Below are 20888 nucleotides of genomic sequence, written 5' to 3'. Positions count from 1 at the left end.
GGCTGGAGTGCAATGGCGCGATCTCGGCTCACTGCAACCTCCGCCTCCTGGGTTCAGGCATTTCTCCTACCTCAGCCTCCTGAGTAGCTGGGATTACAGGCACACGCCACCATGCCCAGCTAATTTTTAGTATTTTTTTAATAGAGACGGGGTTTCACCATGTTGACGAGGACAGTCTCGATCTCTTGACCTCGTGATCCACCCGCCTAGGCCTCCCAAAGTGCTGGGATTACAGGCCTGAGCCACCGCGCCCGGCCGCCACCCTTCTTAAGAAGAAAAATTTTTTTCTTTAATATCCTAAGTACCAGCCAGGTATAGTGGCTAACAACCATAGTCCCAGCACTTTGGGAGGCCATGGCGGGCAGATCACCTGAGGTCAGGAGTTCCAGACCAGGCTGGCCAACATGGAGAAACCCTGTCTCTACCAAAAATATAAAAATTAGCCAGGCTTGGAGGCACATGCCTGTAATCCCAGCTACTCGGTAGGCTGAGACAGGAGAGTTGCTTGAACCCAGGAGGCTGAGGTTGCAGTGAGCCAAGATGGCACCACTCCAGCCTGGGCGACAGAGCAAGACTCCATCTCAAAAAAAAATTATATATCTCCTAAGTACCCGACCCGACATTCTCCCATTGGTAATTTACTCCAAAGGTAAATTTTAGTTTCTTTGCAATTCTTCCTCGTTGGCCTCAGGCTGACAATAGAGAGTAGTAGTACTTGTTTTCTCTTCCAGCAGCTTTAAAATTTAGGGATATTATTATTATTATTATTATTTTTATTTTTATTTTTTTTTTTTGAGACGGAGTTTCGCTCTTGTTACCCAGGCTGGAGTGCAATGGCGCGATCTCGGCTCACCGCAACCTCCGCCTCCTGGGTTCAGGCAATTCTCCTGCCTCAGCCTCCTGAGTAGCTGGGATTATAGGCAGGCACCACCATGCCCAGCTAATTTTTTTTTGTATTTTTAGTAGAGACGGGGTTTCACCATGTTGACCAGGTTGAGTCTCGATCTCTCGACCTCGTGATCCACCCACCTCGGCCTCCCAAAGTGCTGGGATTACAGGCTTGAGCCACCGCGCCCGGCGATCGAGGGATATTATTAAGAACTTCTAGACATTATTTGGAGGGAACACTGAAGAATACAGGAAAGCTCTAAAGGCCAGAAAGGGAAAATAGTCAAGGCCAATGTCAATGAACAAAAGTCTGCCCTTATGATTAGAGATGGATCAGCTTGACTGTGCTCTCCTGAGTCTAATTCTGATTTTTTTCACAATCAAGTTCTAGTTCCTTCTTTCCCTCCTCCAGCATTCTGCCTCAACCCCTGGTGCTACTGATGTTTCTCCCTGGATAGCAGACAGGTGGAAGAGACTAAGGAAGAAAATTAAATAATCACTGAGGATAATATCTTACCTTGACATTTTGCTGAGGTTAGTCTTTGCATCAATGAGCAAGTGTGTTTATGGCCCACACACTTGATTCATAAACCTCACTGTGGCCCTTGGAGAAATACTAGGTGGAAATGCTGAGAACAGGCTGGTAAATGAGGGAAGAGAGGAAGGACTGTCTAAGCATGTCTCCTCCACCAGGTGGCTCCCTTGCCCACTCTTATGGAAAAACATGCTGTTTCAGAAGCATCAGCCTCAATGCGTTTCTCACCGTTTCCACACTATGACAGATATTTTCATGCTTGTAGCTGCGTTAGTTATCTCTTGTTGTGCAACAAAGTATTTCAAAACTTGATGACTTAAAACAACAATAAGCATGTATTATCTTACGGTTTTGGGGTTCTGGCTGGTTTGGGTCAGAAAATCAAGAGCAGCTTGGTGGTGGTTTTGGCTCAGGCACTTTCATAAGGTTGTAGTCACATGTTGGCCGAGGCAATCATCTGACTCACTAAACGTGAGGCTGGAGGATGGGCTCCCAGGGTGGCTTCCTCACATGGCTGAGAGGTGATGCTGACACTCTCTCATAGTGACAAGATGGCAAGGGTGCCATTTCCTCTCACCTGGGGCTCTCCTGAGGGTTTCTTTATTGTCCTCCTGACATGGCGGATGCCTTAACCGAGAACAACAGATCCACAGGGCGGCAGGAAGGAAGCTAAAGGTCTCTTATGATGCATCCTCAGAAATCACACACCATCATTTTCTTATTTATTTATTTATTTATTTATTTGGAGATGGAGTCTTACGCTGTTGCTTAGTCTGGAGTGGAGTGGTATGATCTCAGCTCACTGCAACCTCCGCCTCCTGGGTTCAAGCAGTTGTCCAGCCTCAGCCTCCTGGGTAGATGGGATTACAGCTCTCTCCACCATGCCTGGCTAATTTTTGTATTTCTAGTAAAGACGGGGTTTTGCCACGTTGGCCAAACTGCTCTCGAACTCCTGATCTCAGGTGATCCGCCTGCCTCAGCCTCCCAAAGTGCTGGGATTACAGGCACGAGCCACCACGCCCAGCCCACACCATCGTTTTCACAACATGCTATTGGTTTTACGTGTCAGTCCTATTAAGTGTGTGGGAGGATCATACAAGAACAGGAACCCCAGGAGAGGAGAATAACTGGGGCTACACTGGAAGCTGTCTGGAGGCTGGCTGCTATGCGCTGCTCTGTCAGATTAAGATGCCCTTTCCCTCCCCCCAGCCTCCTCCCACTCACCTTTTACACCCAGCTCGAATGTCAGGTCCTCTGTGAAGCATTCCCCAATTCCTCACGCCCTCCTCTGTGCTTACATAGAACTCTGTTTCTTTCTTTCTCTCTCTCTCTCTTTCTCTCTCTTTTTTTCTCTCTCTCTGTCTATCTCTATCTCTGAGACAGAGTCTCACTCTGTCACCTAGGCTGGAGTGCAGTGGTGCAATATCAGCTCACTGCAACCTCAGCCTCCTGTGTTCAAGTGATTGTCCAGCCTCAGCCTCCCAAATAGCCGGGACTACAGGCGCCTGCCACCACGCCTGGCTAATTTTTCTATATTTAGTAGAGACAGTGTTTCACCATGTTGGCCAAGCTGGTCTCAGACTCCTGATTTCAGGTGATGCACCTGCCTCAGCCTCCCAAGGTGCTGGGATTACAGGCGTGCACCACCACACCCGGCGTTCCAGCTCTTTTTTTTTTTTTTCTAACTTTTATTTTTGTTTCAGGGGTGCATGTGTGGGTTGGTTCTACAGATAAATTCCATGTCATGGGGGTTTAGTGTCCACATTATTTTGTCATTCGGTTAACAGGATAGTATCCTGTGTATTTATAGGTAGTTTTTTAATCCTTAGCCTCCTTCAACTTTCCATCTTCAAGTAGGCCGTGGTGTCTGTCCCGTTCTTTGTGTCCGTGTGTATTCAGTATTTAGCTCCCATTTATAAGAACATGCAATGTTTGGTTTTCTGCTCGTGTGTTAGCTCACTTACGATAATGGCCTCCAGCTCCATCTATGTTGCTGCAAAGTCTGTGCTCTCATTCTTTTTATGACCTTGTTATATACGTACCATATTTTCTTTTTTCTTTTTCTTTCTTTTTTTTTTGAGACGGAGTTTCACTCTTGTTACCCAGGCTGGAGTGCAATGGCGCGATCTCGGCTCACCGCAACCTCCGCCTCCTGCGTTCAGGCAATTCTCCTGCCTCAGCCTCCTGAGTAGCTGGGATTACAGGCACGCACCACCATGCCCAGCTAATTTTTGTATTTTTAGTAGAGATGGGGTTTCATCATATTGACCAGGATGGTCTCGATCTCTTGACCTCATGATCCACCCGCCTCGGCCTCCCAAAGTGCTGGTATTACAGGCGTGAGCCACCGCACCCGGCCCCATTTTTTTTTTTTTTTTTTTTTTTTTTGACACAGGGTCTCACTCTGTCACCTAGGCTGGAGTACAGTGGCACAATCATGGTTCATTTCAGCCTTCACCTTTTTGGGCTCAGGTGATCCTCTCACCTCAGCCTCCCAGGTAGCTGGGACTACAGATATGCACCACAAAGTCCAGCTAATATTTGTATTTTTTTTGTAGAGTCAGGGTTTCACCATGTTTCTCAGGCTGGTCTCGATCGTCTGAGCTGAAGCTGTCTACTTGCCTTGGGCTCACAAAGTGTTAGCATTACAGGCGTGAGCCACAGCACCCAGCCTGTACCACATTTTCTTTATCCAATCTACCATTGATTCCATCTCTATTCATCATCTATCATCCTCCATTTCATTCTATCTCTTGAACATGAGTGTTTCTCCCATTGTTTCCTAAGTTGCTAAGAGGAGGAAAACAGAATTAACATTTTGGCAGCCTCAGTACCAAATATAGAGCCATGGCATAGTAAGTACTCAATGAATCCCTGTTTAAAAATGAATAAATAAAATGGAAAATAAGAAGTTGGTGGGGGCCAGGCATGGTGGCACATGCCTGTAATCCCAGCTACTCAGGAGGCTGAGGCAGGAGAATCGCTTGAACCCAGGAGGTAGGAGGTTGCAGTGAGCTGAGATCACACCACTGCACTCCAGCCTGAGCAACAGAGCGAGACTCCATCTCAAAAAAAAAGAAGAAGAAGAAGAGAATTTGGTGGGAATATGGAGAAACTGGAACCCTTGTGCACTGTCGATGAAAATGTAAAATGGTGTGTGGAAAGTAGTGTGGTAGTTCCCTTAAAAATACAAAATAGGGCCAGGTATGGTGGCTCATGCCTGTAATCCCAGCACTTTGGAAGGCCTAGGTGGGCGGATCACCTGAGGTCAGGAGTTTGAGACCAGCCTGGCCAAACATGGTGAAACCCCATCTCCACGAAAAATACAAAAATTAGCCAGGCCGGGCGCAGTGGCTCACGCCTGTAATCCCAGCACTTTGGGAGGCCGAGGCGGGTGGATCACGAGGTCAAGAGATCGAGACCATCCTGGTCAACATGGTGAAACCCCGTCTCTATTAAAAATACAAAAAATTAGCTGGGCATGGTGGCGTGTGCCTGTAATCCCAGCTACTCAGGAGGCTGAGGCAGGAGAATTGCCTGAGCCCAGGAGGCGGAGGTTGCGGTGAGCCAAGATCGCGCCATTGCACTCCAGCCTGGGTAACAAGAGCGAAACTCCGTCTCAAAAAAAAAATAAAATAAAATAAAAAAATAAAAAAAAATAAAACTGGGAAATTTTATGTTATATTATGTGAAATTTTATGATACATGAATTAGGTTTCCATTTTAAAAATGAATAGATGTCACAAAACAAAACAAAAAAAGAAAGAAAAAAATGAATAGACAAATGAAAAAATAGTTGACTGGTATGTATCTTTAAATTCTCCTTAATATTTGGATTTTCTCTAGTATTTAAACTTATCATTTAACCAGTGTACATTTTTGGATTAACAGTTCAGTGTCATTACCCTAAAAAGTGTTCAATAAGTACATCTTTATGTTCTTGTACCTGGGAAAGAAGTACTCATCATGAGTAATGAGTTTTCCAGCTGTGAGACAGCGGTTGTTGGACAAACACAGCAAGGAAATGACTGTCTGAAGTTACATTCTTACTCAACAGCTCTTGGCAGCCATGAAAACAACCATTCATCAAACACTGGCACTAAAAGAGTCTCACAAAGCAAAGCAATGAAAACCTCAGCAATTAAACCTTGTGCCTCCCTTGAAAGAGACGATTAACTGTCCACCAAAAAGTCCTGTGCCCCCTACCATGATATAGAGTTGTTGCTAAACAGCAGCTGCCCGTCCAGGGACCACATTTCTCAGCCTCCCCTGCATATAGGTCAGGTCCCGTTCCTCCCAGGGAGGTGAGTGGGGATGCTAAGTGTTACTTCTAGATCAAGGTATGCAGGAGGCAGGAAACCTCCTCCTGCCTCTCCTTCCTCACCTGCAAGCTCAATGCAAAGCAGATGGCCGAACCACAGGGTGGAAGGAGCCTGAGTCCTTGACTCACCTTCTGGTAGAGCGTCTCCCTCTGCCCCAGAGTAGCCACAGTGGACAATGATGTGAGGAAGAAATAGATTTGTATATGAATAACAAATAGATTTTCATTATATGAAGCTGCTGAAATGCTGGGGTATATTTGTTATAGCAGCTAGCCGTCAGCATTTACTCATTCCACCAAATGACTACATATCATGTGCCTTTCGTGGGATTGTAGAGATCAAGTGCCTGGAATTCTTTCCTGAAAAGCTTACAGCCTAGTGGGACAGACAACCTGAATAAACATATCACCAATGGGAAGCAGCATGTGACCCAACAAAAAACTTCAATACACCAGTTTCCATTTACAAAATTGAAAAATTTTTTTTAAAAGAAATAAAAATTTAAAACCTGAAGGGCATCAGGCCCAGATTATTTCATAGACATTTTACAGAACTCTTTTTTTTTTTTTTTCTTTGCAGGCAGAGACTGGCTCTGTCACCCAGGCTGGAGTGCAGTGGCACAATCTCAGCTCACTGCAACCTCTGCCTCCTGGATTCAAGCGATTCTCCTGACTCAGCCTCCCGAGTAGCTGGGGTTACAGGCACCCACCACCACAACTGGCTAATTTTTCTGTTTTTAGTAGAGATAGGGTTTCGCCATGTTGGCCAGACTGGTCTCAAACTGCTGACCTCAGGTGATTTGCCTGCCTTGGCCTCCCAAAGTGCTGGATTACAGGCATGCGCCTGGCCAGAACCCATTTTTTAAAATGATATAGTTAAACTATTCCAGAACATAGAAGAGTATAGAAAACTTCCTAATTTAGTCTATGAGTCCAGAATCACCCACTCTGGGACAAACGCTAAGTAAGAACATGGTCACACACACACACACACACACACACTCACCAGATTTCATCCGGAACATAGACAATTTAAAAATAATGAAAACAATAAGCCTACCACACAAATGAGCCATTCCACTGCTAGCTAGCTACCCAAGAGAAAGCATATGTGTCCACACAAAGACGTGTACATGAATGTTCGAAGCAGCTGTATTTGCGATAATCATAAATTTGAAATAACACAAATGTCCATCAACAGGCTGAACAAATTATAGTATGCCTATACCATAGCGTGACACTCAGCAATGAAAATGAACTATCATTACTGTAACATCATGAATGAATCTCAAAATAATTAAGCTGAGTAAAAGAAGCCAGATACCACCCTCTCCCAAAAGGAGCACATATTATTCATTCCATTTATATAAAATTCTAGAATTCTTTAATCACAGAAAGCAGATCAGTGGTTCCCTGGGCTGGGGGAGACAGGAAGGAAAGAAGAGGGAGTACAAAGAGCACAGGGAAGCTTTCGGACATTATGAGTACGATTTCTTTCTTTCTTTTCTTTTTTTTTTTTTTTTTTTGAGACAGGGTCTTGCTGGAGCACGGTGGCACAATCATAGCTATCATAGCTCACTGCAACCTTGAACTCCTGGGTTCAAGTGATCCTCCTGCCTCAGCTTCTATATTGGCTAGGACTACAGTCATGCACCACCATGCAAGACTGATTTTTTTGTTTTGCAGAGACCAAGTCTTGCTTTGTCACCTAAGCTGGTTTTGAACTCCCGGGCTTAGGTGATCCTCTCACCTCAGCTTCCCAAAGTGCTGGGACTACCGGCATGAGCCACTGTGCCTGGCCTGTTCATTGCCTTGATGGTGATGATAGTTTTACCAGTGTATCCACATGTCAAAATTCATCACATAGTCCACTGTAAGTATGTGCGGTTTCATGTACATCAAGTACCCTAATAAATAAATTTTTTAAAAAAGTAACCATCTAGGCAACCACTTCACCTCTTGGAGTCACATCTACAAATTTGGTTATTATTTACACCATCTATCTGTTGATAGGAGAATAAGATAACATTATGAATGTAAAAATATTTTGTGAACTGTGAATACAAGAGTACAGTGATATTGTGGAAACTTTATTACTATTAATGTCTTTAGCTAAAAATAATGTCACCATTATTATCATCACCAGCAGGTTATTCACTTAAGAGAAAAAAAAAATCCACTTTAAGCCAGGTTACTCACTTAAGAGAAAAAAATAGGACTGGGCGTGGCGGCACGCAGCTGTGGGTCCAGCTACTCAGGAAGCTGAGGCAGGAGGATGGCCTTAGACCAGGAGTTGGAACCTGCAGTGAGTCGTGATCACGCCACTGCACTTCAGCCTGGGCAACAGAGGGAGATCCTCTGTCTGAAAAAAGGAAAAAAACAAACCCAGTGAGTTCATTGGTTCCTAGGAATGGCTGTGAGGAGAAGGCAACAAGCTGACAACCAACTTCACCAGGGAAATGAGGAAAGTCAGGTTGTGAAAGACCCAGATATGCAACAGCCAGGGCAGCCAAGTACGTAACTGTTACTGGGAAATGTCCCCTTTGCCTGGAAAAATTTTGGTTTGAATGAAATCATGGAAGACCCTGTGAACATTCAATGAAGGGAATCGGTGAACCTGCCATTACTAACACCTGAGAACCTGAGGCGACTCTTCCCAGATGGACTGGAAACCCTGAAATCTCTATGGGAAGAGTGAGTCCTCTTTCTAGGCTGAAAGGAAAGCAGAAGGGCGTACTGCTTGGTGAAGAGGCATAGTCAGGGAACCGCAAAAGGGAAGAAAAGAGAGCAAAGAAGGACCTGAGAGTCTGGAGAGAAGGACCCCAGCTTTAGGAAAGTAACAATAATTTCAGCACCTCTATGCCATCTTTTTTTAAAAAAGCTCAAGAAATTAATATAAGAACACAAGAGGCTGGGCATGGTGGCTCTCACCTGTAATCCCAGCACATTGGGAGGCCGAGGCAGGTGGATCACCTGAGGTCAGGAGTTCGAGACCAGCCTGGCCAACATGGTGAATACACCTCTCTACTAAAAATACAAAAATTAGCCAGATGTGGTGGCCGGCACCTGTAATCTTGGCTACTTGGGAGGCTGAGGCAGGAGAATCACTTGAACCGAAGAGGTGGAGGTTGCAGTAAGCCAAGATCACACCACTGCACTCTAGCCTGGGTGACAAGAGTGAAACTCCATCTCAAAAAAGAAAAAAAGGAGGCCAGGCGCAGTGGCTCACACCTGTAATCCCAGCACTTTGGGAAGCCAAGGTGGGCAGATCACGAGATCAAGAGATGGAGACTATCCTGGCCAACATGGTAAAACCCTGTCTCTGATAAAAATAAAAAAATTAGGTGGGCATGGTGGCGCACGCCTGTAGTCCCCGCTACTCGGGAGGCTGAGGCAGGAGAATTGCTTGAACCCAGGAGGCGGAGGTTGCAGAGAGCCGAGATCGCGCCACTGCACTCCAGCCTGGCACCTGGTGACAGAGCAAGACTGTCTCAAAAAAAAAAAAAAAAAAAAAAAAAAAAGGAGCACAAGAAAGAACAGTAGACACCAATGAGAAAGAAGGATCAGCCTATGCTGGTGAGATTATCATTCCTCAGGTGCAGGGAGACCCAGGGTGAAGGGGGCAGGAGGGAATTCACATTTATGAGCATTTACTATTACTATGACTACGGTTCAGCCACTGAGCTCAGCATTTTATGTATATCTTATGAAATCCTCCCAACAAACATAGACGACTGAGAGCTGAATTGCACTGACTGAATTGTCAGGCACACCTCACCTCATGAAGCTCTTTCAACAGCCCAGTGAGGTAGGTACTAATATTATCCCCGTTTACTAAGTCAGGAAGCTGAGAGGCAAAGAGGTTTCATAAATTGCCTAAGATGAGACAACTAATAAGAGATAGAGCTCACCGCTGACATCACAGTCTGAGCTCACCCCAAAATTAGAACAAGTCATGCTAACTGCCTGGAAGACACAAAAGGAAACAGAACAGAGAACAGGACAAGATTGCAAAAGGCACGGGCTTTAGTATTCAGAGTTCAGAGTCAGGTCAGGTATCCATACCTCTGGCACAGGGCCGTGAGAGGGAGGAGGGGCCGGTGGGCAGTCTGACTTACCCTTCTCACAGCCGGTGGACAGAAGGATGGTCTCCAGGGGACGGGAGGGTGACTTTGGCACAGTGAGCTAATTATACCTAAAGGTAACTACCTAACTTCATTATAACCTGGGAAGAGAGAAGTTCTGGAAAGAAATTCAGATTTGTAATAACTTTTTAAAATATATATATAGGTTCTTGCTCTGTCGCCCAGGCTGGAGTACAATGACACAATCATAGCTCACTACAGCCTCAATTCAACCTCCTGGGCTCAAGCAATTGTCTCACTTCAGCCACCCATGCAGCTGGGACTACTGGTGCATGCCACCATGCCCAGCTAATTGTTTTATTTTTTGTAGAGATGGGGTCTTGCTACATTGCTCAGGCTGGTCTCAAAATTCTGGGTTCAAGCAATCCCCCTGCCTTGGCCTCCTAAAGTGCTGGGATTACAGGTGTGAGCCACCACCCCCAACCTACTTTTTTTTTTTTGAGACAGTCTCACTCTGTTGCCCAGACTGGAGTGCAGTGGCACAATCTCAGCTTATTGTAACCTCCAGCTCCCAGGTTTAAGCAACTCTCCTGCCTCAGCCTCCTGAGTAACTAGGATTACTGATGCCCACCACTACCATGGCTGACCTTTTTTTTTTTTTTTTTTTTTAAATAGAGACAGGCTTTCACCATATTGGCCAGGCTGATGTCGAATTCCTAACCTCAAGTGATCCGCCCGCCTTGGCCTCCCAAAGTGCTGGGATTACAGGCATGAGCCACTGCGCCCAGCCTCCTGGCCTATTCCTTACAGTCTTTCTTTCCCACATTAGCTCAAGATGTATTTCAAAACTCAGATGAAGTTTGGATAAAGCATTTGGATGGTTGTGGAAAAAGTTTATCTGCCAGGAAATCTTTGAAGCAGCAAGGTGGCATGGTAGCATGGACCTGAGTTTGAAACTTGTTTCAGTCACTACATAGTCAAGTGCCCTGGGCACATTAGCCTACTCCTGTGAGCCTGTTTCCACGACTGTGAAATGGGGGTATCTGCTACTTGGTGGGAATGAGAGGATAAGAGATGTTATATAAGTCACCCATTATGTTCTTGGCTCATGGTAGGTCCTTCTGAAAGTTAGTTCCCTTTCTCCCTCTTCCCAACCTTGACTCAGAAGTGCTTCACAACTGGGTGTCAGGGTGCCTCCCTCTAGGTGTCCTAGAGATGGCAGCAAGGAGAACTTGCCTCCAGCTGGAGGGACAGGCAAGTATGAAGCCTGGAGGGTCCGCCTCTGGCCTCTGTCAGCTCGCTGTCCCCATCTGTGCTGGTGAAGGAATAGCACGGTCTTGATGCCTACCAGATCCCAAACAGTCACCCAGTTCAAAAGGAATGAGGTGCCAGACGCAGTGGCTCATGCCTGTAATCCCAGCACTTTGGGAGGCTAAGGTGGGTGGATCACCTAAGGTCAGGAGTTCAAGACCAGCCTGACCAACATGGTAAAACCCCATTTCAACTAAAAATACAAAAATTAGCCGGGCATGGTGGCATGTTCCTGTAATCCCACCTATTCGGGAGGTTGAGGCAGGCGAATCGCTTGAACCCAGGAGGCAGAGGTTGCAATGAGCCAAGATCACACACTGCACTCCAGCCTGGGTGACAGAGTGAGACTTGGTCTCAAAAAAAAAAAAAAAAAAAAAAAAAGAATGAGGCCATGAGGCCATGGAACAGGGAAGGCAGAAGGGCCTTCGGATTAGAAACCAGATTGGAATTTCCAGGGGCTATTGAGACTGATGTGGGTGGATCCCACAGACCTCCTGCTGGCTGTCTCCAAATGCTCCTCTTGGGTTCTGACTAGCTCCTCAGCATACTTTGCCCCACAGGGCCCAGAAAGTCTCAGGCCCTCCTCATCTCTTTCCAGCTGCCCCCACTAATCCTGGTCCCTGGGGTCCCTGTCCCCAAGACAGGCTATGGAGGGGGATGCAGCCACTCCAGGGCTCCCGCCCATCCACACTACTCTCAGCAGGATAGGGGTTAGAAAGGGCACAGGCCTGAGGAATCACTTCCCCTGTCGGTTTCCTCATCGCTAGAAAAGGACCCCACCGTCTTTTTAAGGGTTTTATGAAGATCTCTGTAGGGAACAGCCAAGGGACTAACGCAGTGAACCAGAGTAAGAAAGTTAGAAAAGTTCCAGAAAGCCCATAGAATTCTTGCAGTCCGTGACTACTGTTTCTGTGGACATAGAGAGAGAGTTAGAGCTGTATTATTATTACATTTAAAAAGCAAGTTGTAGATGAGTCTGTGTGTGTGTGTGTGTGCATGTGTGCGTGCACGTGTGCGCACGAACATCTGTACATGTTTGATAAGTTATAAACAATGAAGAAAGTGGCCAGGTGTGAGCCACCATCCCAGCCTCTTTTTACTTTGTGTCTTTTTTGTTGTTGTTTTGAGAGTCTCACTCTTTCCCCAGGCTGGAGTGCACAATCACAGCTCACTGCAGCCTTGACCTCTCAAGCTCAAGAGGTTCCCCCAAATTCAGCCTCCTGAGTAGCTGCGAGCATGCCACCACGCCCAGCCAATTTTTTTCATATTTTTTGTAGAGACAGGGGTGTGCCATGTTGGCCAGGCTAGTCTCGAACTCCTGAGCTCAAGTGATCTGCCCATCTCGGCCTCCCAAAGTGTTGGGAATTACAGGCATGAGGCATTGCACCTGGCCCAGCTTTTCTTTTTACTTTTTACACATCTATACTGCTTACATGTTTTGATGGTACATATTGGTATTATATTTTCATGGATATATATTACTACTTTATTTTACAAATAGCTATTGTGACCAAACAAAAAACATGTAAATAAATAATGCCAACGAAACTTTTCTCTCATATTCCTTTTTCCTTTTATCCCTGAAAATGTTCATTTATTAATTCTCATTTTTTACCACTGACCACCCCACCTCCATCCGTAGAAAAGCAGGAAAAGTAATAGACATAAACCCCTGCGATTTCCCACTCAATGGAGCTCATTATGTCCCTGAGAAGCAGTGTCTTATTTCAAAGTCCGTTAAGCAGGAAATGCCAGATTAGGCCATTCCTAAACACCTGGTCTCCTGGAAGGAAAACCAACCTCTCACTAAGCTTTAGAGCCTGCCAAAGGACCACAGGGCTTAAAGAAACCTCTGCCTTCCAGTTCCTGCCCTGCCACTAGCCAGCTGTGTGACCATGGATAAGGCCTTTCCATTCTCTGGGCTCCAATTCCTCTATTGAACGGGGTGGGAGGTGTTGGGGGGGCAACAGTGCCAACCTATAAGATTACTGGGAAGGGGCTGGGTGCAGTGGCTCATGCCTGTAATCCCAGCACTTTGGGAGGCTGAGGCGGGTGGACCATCTGAGATCAGGAGTTTGAGGCCAGCCTGGCCAATGTAATGAAACCCCGTCTCTACTAAAAATACAAAAATTGGCAGGGTGTGGTGATGCGCACCTATAGTCCCAGCTGTTCAGAAGGCAGAGGCAGGAGAATTGCTTGAACCTGGGAGATGGAGGTTGCAGTGAGCTGAGATGGTGCCATTGCATTACAGCTTGATTGACAGAGAGAGACTCCATCTGGAAAAAACAAGACTACAGGGAAGATCGAATAGGGTAATGCAGGTAGAAGCATATTTCAACTGCAAAACGCTCCACCGCTAAAATAGAGTAGAGCAGGGGCTTACCAGCCTTTGTGGAAAGCAGAGCCACTTTTTACTTTGCCAGAAATTCACTAACAGGAGAGGGAAGAGGAGGGGAGGGGAGGGGCCTCACATTGATGGTGTTTACCTCCACCCACTCTCCAATCACAAACCAAATCATGAAGAGGGTGTGTGTGCCTGTGTGTATGTTTGTGCACGCAGGCATTGGAAAGGCACTTTGGAAGACAGTGGGTGTGGCACACACACATGCATGAGATCCCACCCTGGAGCTGTTCCAGGTGAGTTTTGAAATGTTCTAGTAGAATCCTGTTTCCTGGCTGCAGATGTCAGGCCCGGGGCACAGGGAGGAGGAACCTGGGAGGAAGCCTCTTAACGCTGCCTCACACCCTTTCCAGGGCATCCGTCAGCAGGCAGCAACTCGCTGGGCAAAGAATCTGTGGGGAATCGAGGGAAATACAGGTGGGGCGTGGTCCATGAGGCAACACCAGAGCAGGCCACAGTGGTGTGGAGGGGAAAACACAGGGCCCGGGCGACAGGAGACAAGAGCTCCGCCCCTAAACAGCTGTGTGGCATCAGGCGGGTTGCCACCTCGCGCTGGACTTCGTTTCCCCTTCTATAAAATGATGGGGTTGGACTAGAACTGGACCCTATAGCTGCAGCCACAGTCTTTCTGTGCCCAGAATGAGAGGCAATGGAGCTCCCTAACAGAGGGCCCATTGAGAGCAGGGACAAAAGCCTCTGGAACTCCCTCTAGCCTCCATCAGGGACACAGGCCGTTTTCTTCCCTCTGGTTTCTGCCCTCAGACAACCCCTGGTCCAGGCTCCTAACAGCACTGGAGATCTGTGAACTCACTCTCTTTCCCTCCTAAAGGGAAAGAGGAAGCCAGACAGGCAGAAACGAGGCCAGCAGCAGGGTGTGAGGCTCAATGAGATGGACTGGGAGGACCTCCCATGGGGGGATACTGCAGAGGACCAGGACAGAAGACACACACATCAAGAGCAGACAACCAAACTTTATCCAGAAAAGCATATGAGGAATCACCACTAAATAATGAGGCACATCGGTCCCCTCTCCCCAGCCACCCTCATTCTTCCCAAACCCACTCTCTCTTTTGGCTTTTACAGAACACTATAGAAATCCTGTCCTGAGTCTGCAAATGGTCCCAGACCAGGATGGGAGCTGCCCAGAGTGGTCTTGGGCTGGACTGAGTCCTGGTGTCCAAAGAGGGAGGCTTATGTGACTGCCTCCACTATCCAAAAGTTCTGCAGGCAGGTCAGGTGGCCACCCCTGTGGCACAGGGCCCTGAGGGAGGGTGAGTGTGGTGGCGGTCTTACACATCCTTCTCATACCTGGCAGACAAAAGGAGCACAGAGCTGCTGGAAGCCCAGTGGGAAGGCACATCTAAGAGCAGTGAGCTCTGCAATGCTACAGGCACGTGTGGATGGATGAGGCTCCATGGTGGCCAAGGAGATATCTGCTCCTGAGTAAAGTCACCTGACCGCAGACAGCACCAGGGGCTGGGGGGGCTAAGAGGGAGATCTTGAGAAGGCTGGACCTGAGCTAAAGGTGTAACTGAGATGGTGATCTGAAAAAAGAAAAAAAGAATAAAGGCTGGAAGTCAAACCCATTGTTTAGGGTACAGGAGTATCAGCTAAGTTCCAGGTGTCCAGAATCTTGTGTCCAAACCATAGCACAAGGAGAACAGGAATTCTCTTGAGTTAAGGCAATATCAATCTTCACCCATCTGGGATCTTCCATGGCATGATGTGGAAAGAAAACTACTAGGCAGAGGTCATTTCTCTCCCCACCTCCTGCTACTGCCAGTGAAGACTCTGAAAGCTCCTGCAGGCCTAGGCCAGAACGGTGTTGCCAGCCCAGGGCGGCGGGCCCTGGGAGCGGTCGGTGTGACCAGCTCTGGTATTCTCTGTGGCCTCAGCAACATGGAAACCTGCAACAGGAGAACCAAAGTCAATGGGCTTCCAAGGCACCCCAAATGTCTCACCGCAGGCTCTCACTGCACCAGCAGCTGGGGCTGAGGGAACGTTACCCTTCCTAGAGCTTGGCAGTGGGACCCGGCCTAACTGAGACATTGAAGGACTCAGTTAGGGGACTTGGGGCTCCGTGTCCCAGAATTTCCCAGAGGAGAGAAGGAAACAACAAAAATAACCACAGTCTGACTGGGTGTGGTGGCTCACACCTGTAATCCAGGCACTTTGGGAGGCTGAGGCGTGTGGATCATTTGAGGTCAGGAGTTCCAGACCAGCCTAGCCAACATGGTGAAACTCTGTCTCTACTTAAAATACAAAAATTAGCTGGGCATAGTGATGTGTGCCTGTAGTCCCAGCTACTTGGGAGGCTGAGGCAAGAGAGTGGTTTGAACCCAGGAGGCGGAGGTTGCAGTGAGCCAAGATCGCACCATTGCACTCCAGCCTGGGTGACAGCGGGACTCCATCTCACACACAAAAAAATGGAAAACAACCCCCCCAACACACACACAATTTTACTGGGTACAGAGTTTCAGTTTTACAAGATGAGAAAAGTTCTGAAGATGGTTGGTGGTGATGATGGCTGCATCAATGTGAATGTTCTTTTCTTTTTTTTTTGAGACAGAGTCTCTCTGTTACCCAGGCTGGCATACACTGGCAGGAACACGGCTCACTGCAGCCTCAGCCACCTGGGCTCAACGATCACCACTTCAGCCGCCCAGGTAGCTGGAACCACAGGCACACACCACCACACTCAGCTAATTTTTTTTTTTTTTTTTTTTTGAGACGGAGTTTCGCTCTTGTTACCCGGGCTGGAGTGCAATGGCGCGATCTCGGCTCACCGCAACCTCCGCCTCCTGGGCTCAGGCAATTCTCCTGCCTCAGCCTCCTGAGTAGCTGGGATTACAGGCACGTACCACCATGCCCAGCTAATTTTTTGTATGTTTAGTAGAGATGGGGTTTCACCATGTTGACCAGGATGGTCTCGATCTCTCGACCTTGTGATCCACCCGCCTCGGCCTCCCAAAGTGCTGGGATTACAGGCTTGAGCCACCGCGCCCGGCCACACTCAGCTAATTTTTAAAAACTTTTTTTAGAAGCAGAATCTTGCTATGTTGCCAAGGCTAGTCTCAAACTCCTAGTCTCAAGCCTCGGCCTCTCTGAGTCTTACAGGCCTGAGTCACTGCACGCAGCTGTGAATGTTCTTAATGCCACTGAACTATACACTTAAAAATGGTGAAGATGGTAAATTTTATATATATTTTACCACAATTTTAAAAATAGCCACATTAACAGTATCTAACACATATTGATACCCTACTATATAGAGTATAGCCTAGTCATGAAGAGGCCAGACTGCCAGGGTTCAAATCCTACCTTTACCACTCACTAGCTGGGAGACTTTGGGCAAGGTATTTAACCTCTCTGGGACTCATTTTCCTCATTAGGAATATGGAACATTAGAACTCACCTCAGCAGGGTTATTGAGAGAATCAATGGACACCTGTAAAATGCTTTGAGATGTGCCAATCACATAGTTAGAACTACATAGGTGCTCTGACGGCAACAGACCTAGAACTACATCCATGCTTCACACACCCTTAAACTACACCTTCACAACCTCCACAGAGAAATCGAACACTTGTGCACCTAAGCTTTAAAAACAAGCTCACAAAAACACATGGCCTCTTCCCCTCTTCTAGTTTCTAATCCAGAGAAGGTGAGCCTTTTCAAACAGCAGACCTGGCCAGGCACAGTGGCTCACACCTGTAATCCCAACTCTTTGGGAGGCTGAGACAGGAGGATCTCTTGAGCCCAGGAGTTTAAGACCAGCATGCAAAATATAATGGAGCCATGCCTCTAAAAAATTTTTAAAATTAGCCAGGCATGGTGGCAGGTGCCTGTAGTCCCAGCTCTCTGGGAGGCTGAGGTGAGAGGATTGCTTGAGCCCAGGAGATCAAGACTATAGTGAGCCATAATCACACCACTGCACTCCAGCCTGGTGTGGACTCTGTCTCAAAACAAAACAAAAAAGAAAGAAAAAATAAAAGAGCAGACCATTGAAGGATTTAGCAAAAAGGCTGAATTTTCACAACTCTGGAGATATTGTGATTATTACTGTCACCTCTCCAACTTGCTCTGAATAAAAACTGTTTAACTTTTGGAAAATAAATAGGCTCTGTGCTTTTTATTCAAATGACCATGACCCCTTACAGAAAACCAAGAAGCATCTTACTTACAGGCCCAGCCAGCAGGTCACCCCAGCGCCAGAGAGTGGTTCTTCTCTTTGGTAAGCGAGACCCACCCTGCCAGCTGCTGCAGGTCAGCGCCAGAATCTCTTGCCGTGACTTTCCTTTAGACTGGGAAAACTATCCGAATAACTTTGGCTTCATTTCTCCAACAACATCAAGGAATGTTCACATTCCCCAGTTCAGGTCTCTGGCGAGGGGCAGCAATCTCCTTCCTCACTGGGGTGGGTCCCTTCCCTCTGCTAGAGAAATTCCCTGGGGAAGAGAAAGAGAAGGAGCTCCCCAAATCTTCAAACAGACTTAGGCATGAATGAGAGCCGGGACAGCACAGGGCTGCTGGGAACCTCCAGGCAGGAATACTGCTCCAGGCCCAGGAGCAGCTAATACAGTAAACGAAATTAATTCTGTAACAGCAAAACTTCTCAGAGTCTTTGCTAAGCTAATGAGCATCTCCAAGAAGGGTGACAGCACCGTTGACAAACCAACTTGGCCTTGAAACGCTCTTTTCAAGAGGCGGCTCCTGAGCCAGGGGTCCTGACTTACGCACCCTTTTAATGCAAATAGCGCTGGGCTGCGAGTACCGATTTAATCTTACTCTGGCTATTCCCAAAAGCAGGCTCTGGGTGTCCATCTGTAAGAAGGGGTGGGGTTCACCTTAATATTCCGCCATGCTTGTGGGACTCCTAATGCAAACAGATATGGGGGGAGATGAGAGCGGCGGCAGAAGCAGGTAAGGAAGGCTGGGGAGACACTTGGGTTACGGAGAGGCCAAGACAGTCAGCCTGTGTTTGGGACTGGCCTGCAAAAAACTTGAAGGACAAAGGCGGAGTAGGCAGAGGCAAGAGGAGACTACACAAGTGTAAGGGTACAGCCCACCGGCTCCTCCTATCTGTCCCCACCTTGGCGGATGGGCCCCACGCCAAGACATCCCACCACCGAGAGACAGGCTGGGAGGGGCTTAGCAGGACGCCCGCACAATCCCAAGCTAAAAACAAACTCGTCGGTCATCCCGGGATCAGCCAAGGCCTGTTCTCAGCTCCGCCCGCGGCCGGGCTCCTGCGTTTTACAGCACGGGAGGCTGGACGAGGGGCCGGGGAAGGGGGTGCGCTTCCGACCGCGGGGTGGGAGGGAAGGGGGCAGCCAGAAGCCTGGTTCCAATTTGGGAGCCTCCCCCGGATCTACGCGGCGCCTGTCCACGTCTTAGTCTCAGCAGGGAAGGGAATTGGAACCGCGAGGTTTGGCCTCGGGGCGGCTAGTCTGCGAGCGTGCGTCCGCTCCTCGGATCGCAGCCCTGCGCTGGTCCCTGGAGACCGCGCGTCCGGCGCGGCGTTCGGGATTCCGGGCGGCGGCGACGGCGGCGATGCAATCGGGCGGGAGCTGCGCGTCAGGGTCCCTGGGCGCGGGCGACAGTGGAAACGCTGGAGGGGAGGGGGAGGGTGCCAGGGCGCACCCGCGCGGGGCGGCGGCAGGGACTGGGGGCGCTGGTCTCCCGGGGGTCCCCCGCCCCGATCCGGGCCGCGGCGGAGCGGGCGGCCTCACACCACCTCCTGCTTGCCCTGGCAGCGACGGCCGCAGCCGTAGAGCGCCGAAAGCAGGTAGAGGCCGTGGCAGACGCCGCCGCAGACGGCGGCCGCCAGGAAAGCGTGGTAGGCGCAGGGCAGCGGGTAATCCTTGAGGTTGCAGTAGCTGTGGCGCTGCATCTGGTCGCTCATGATGCCGGTCGCGGCGCCGTAGAGCGCGGCCGCCAGCACATCGTGCGCCACGTTGACCAGGAGCCAGCGCGAGCCCAGCACGGGAACCAGCTCGTGCTTGCCCAGCAGCGTGAGGAAGTAGAGGCCCAGAGTGAGCAGCCAGAACAGCACGGACACGAAGAGCGCGAAGTGCACGGGGCCCTGGTACTTGCTGGTGGCGATAGTGATCCAGAAGGCGGCGCCGGCCAGCAGCTGCAGCACCCGCAGCACGCCCAGCGGACTGCGCAGGAAGGGCCGCTGCAGGCGCACCGAGCCGCGGGCCGCACGCGCCTGGGGCGGCGGCTGGCGCGGGGGCGGCGGGAGCATGGCCCCCGGGCGCGGCGGCGGCGGCGGCGGCGCCCCGAGCAGCGGAATGGCGGCGCCTTGCTCGTCGGGGCGGCCCGGCCCAGGTGCCCGCTGCGCCCGCCGCGGCCTCCTCGCCTTGCTCCCCTCCTAGTCCTCTCTTCCTTTCCTCCTCTCCCCACCCTTCCTCTCCTCTCTCCTCCCCTCGGCCCTCCTCGCCTTCCCTCTCCCGCTCTCCAGCCCTCCAACCCGCCCCTTTCTCTTCCCCTCGGCGGTCTCCTCCCCCGCGCGCTCCTCCCGGCTTCCTGCCATCTCTCTTTCCGTCTGCCTCACCCTGGCGCCCCCCTTTACCCTCTGCGCCAGGCCCCCAGCTCGGATTCCTTCGTCCTCGGGCCAGGGCGGGGCGCATCCCCCAGCCCGACGCGGGCTTCAGCCCTGCCCGCCCTCGCGCTGCTGAGCCCAGTTTGCCACATCTGGGGCCGCCCCTACCCGCCCTGCCTTCTCCTTTCCCCTCTCTCCTGCCATAGCGCCCACCCCGGGCCTCCGGGCTCTTCAGCAGTGCTGATTTTGAACTGACATCCGCTGTCGCCTGGACGTAGGCAGTCTCCTGCCAGGGCCCGTCTCGTCCTGTCCAAAGTTGTCCAAGTTCCCGGTCTCAGAGTAAGAGTCCATCATACACCAGAGGCACCGCCACTGGTCCCACTGGGCACAAGCTTATCGTCCCTACACTCTTTTATCCACCCCCTTCCTTGTCATCCTCCCGTCTTGCCCAGATTAAAAAGACGCTACCCAACGTGACCGGGACATAAACCCTTCGGCTCCCAAAGTGCTGGGATTACAGGCGTGAACCACCGCGCCAGGCTGAAGACATCTTTCTAAAACATAGACCTGGTTGTTCATTACACTGCTTCCCCTACTGAGACAGGACAGAGGCTGTCTGTCTCTTCTCTGTGCCCTATTTCACAATCTGTCCCCAGCCAATTTCCGGCTTCCTGGCTTGCCACTTCCATCCCTTTCCCATGCTGCCACCTCGCATACCAACCCCACCAATCCTTTCACATTTTCCAGATAAGCTCAGAAGGCCCTGCATTTCCAGACCCCACTTGACAGCAAAACTCCTA

General features: G+C 49.4%; 1 protein-coding gene across 1 annotated transcript; it reads right to left on the bottom strand.

The window, feature by feature from the left end:
- Positions 1-14492: 14492 nt before the first annotated feature.
- Positions 14493-20028, bottom strand: MARVELD1 (MARVEL domain containing 1). Its single transcript, XM_039465312.2, has 2 exons — positions 17726-20028; positions 14493-15448 (listed from the first exon to the last, which is right to left on the bottom strand). Exon 1 carries the CDS (start codon positions 19789-19791, stop codon positions 19270-19272), a length of 522 nt encoding a protein of 173 aa, XP_039321246.1. The 5' UTR covers positions 19792-20028; the 3' UTR covers positions 14493-15448; positions 17726-19269.
- Between the last annotated feature and the right edge of the window lie 860 nt (positions 20029-20888).

This window comes from Saimiri boliviensis, chromosome 12 (genome assembly GCF_048565385.1).
Source record: "Saimiri boliviensis isolate mSaiBol1 chromosome 12, mSaiBol1.pri, whole genome shotgun sequence".
Taxonomy (NCBI): Eukaryota; Metazoa; Chordata; class Mammalia; order Primates; family Cebidae; genus Saimiri; species Saimiri boliviensis.
Note: the sequence above shows the minus strand (reverse complement) of the source record. Positions and strands in the feature narration are given on the sequence as shown.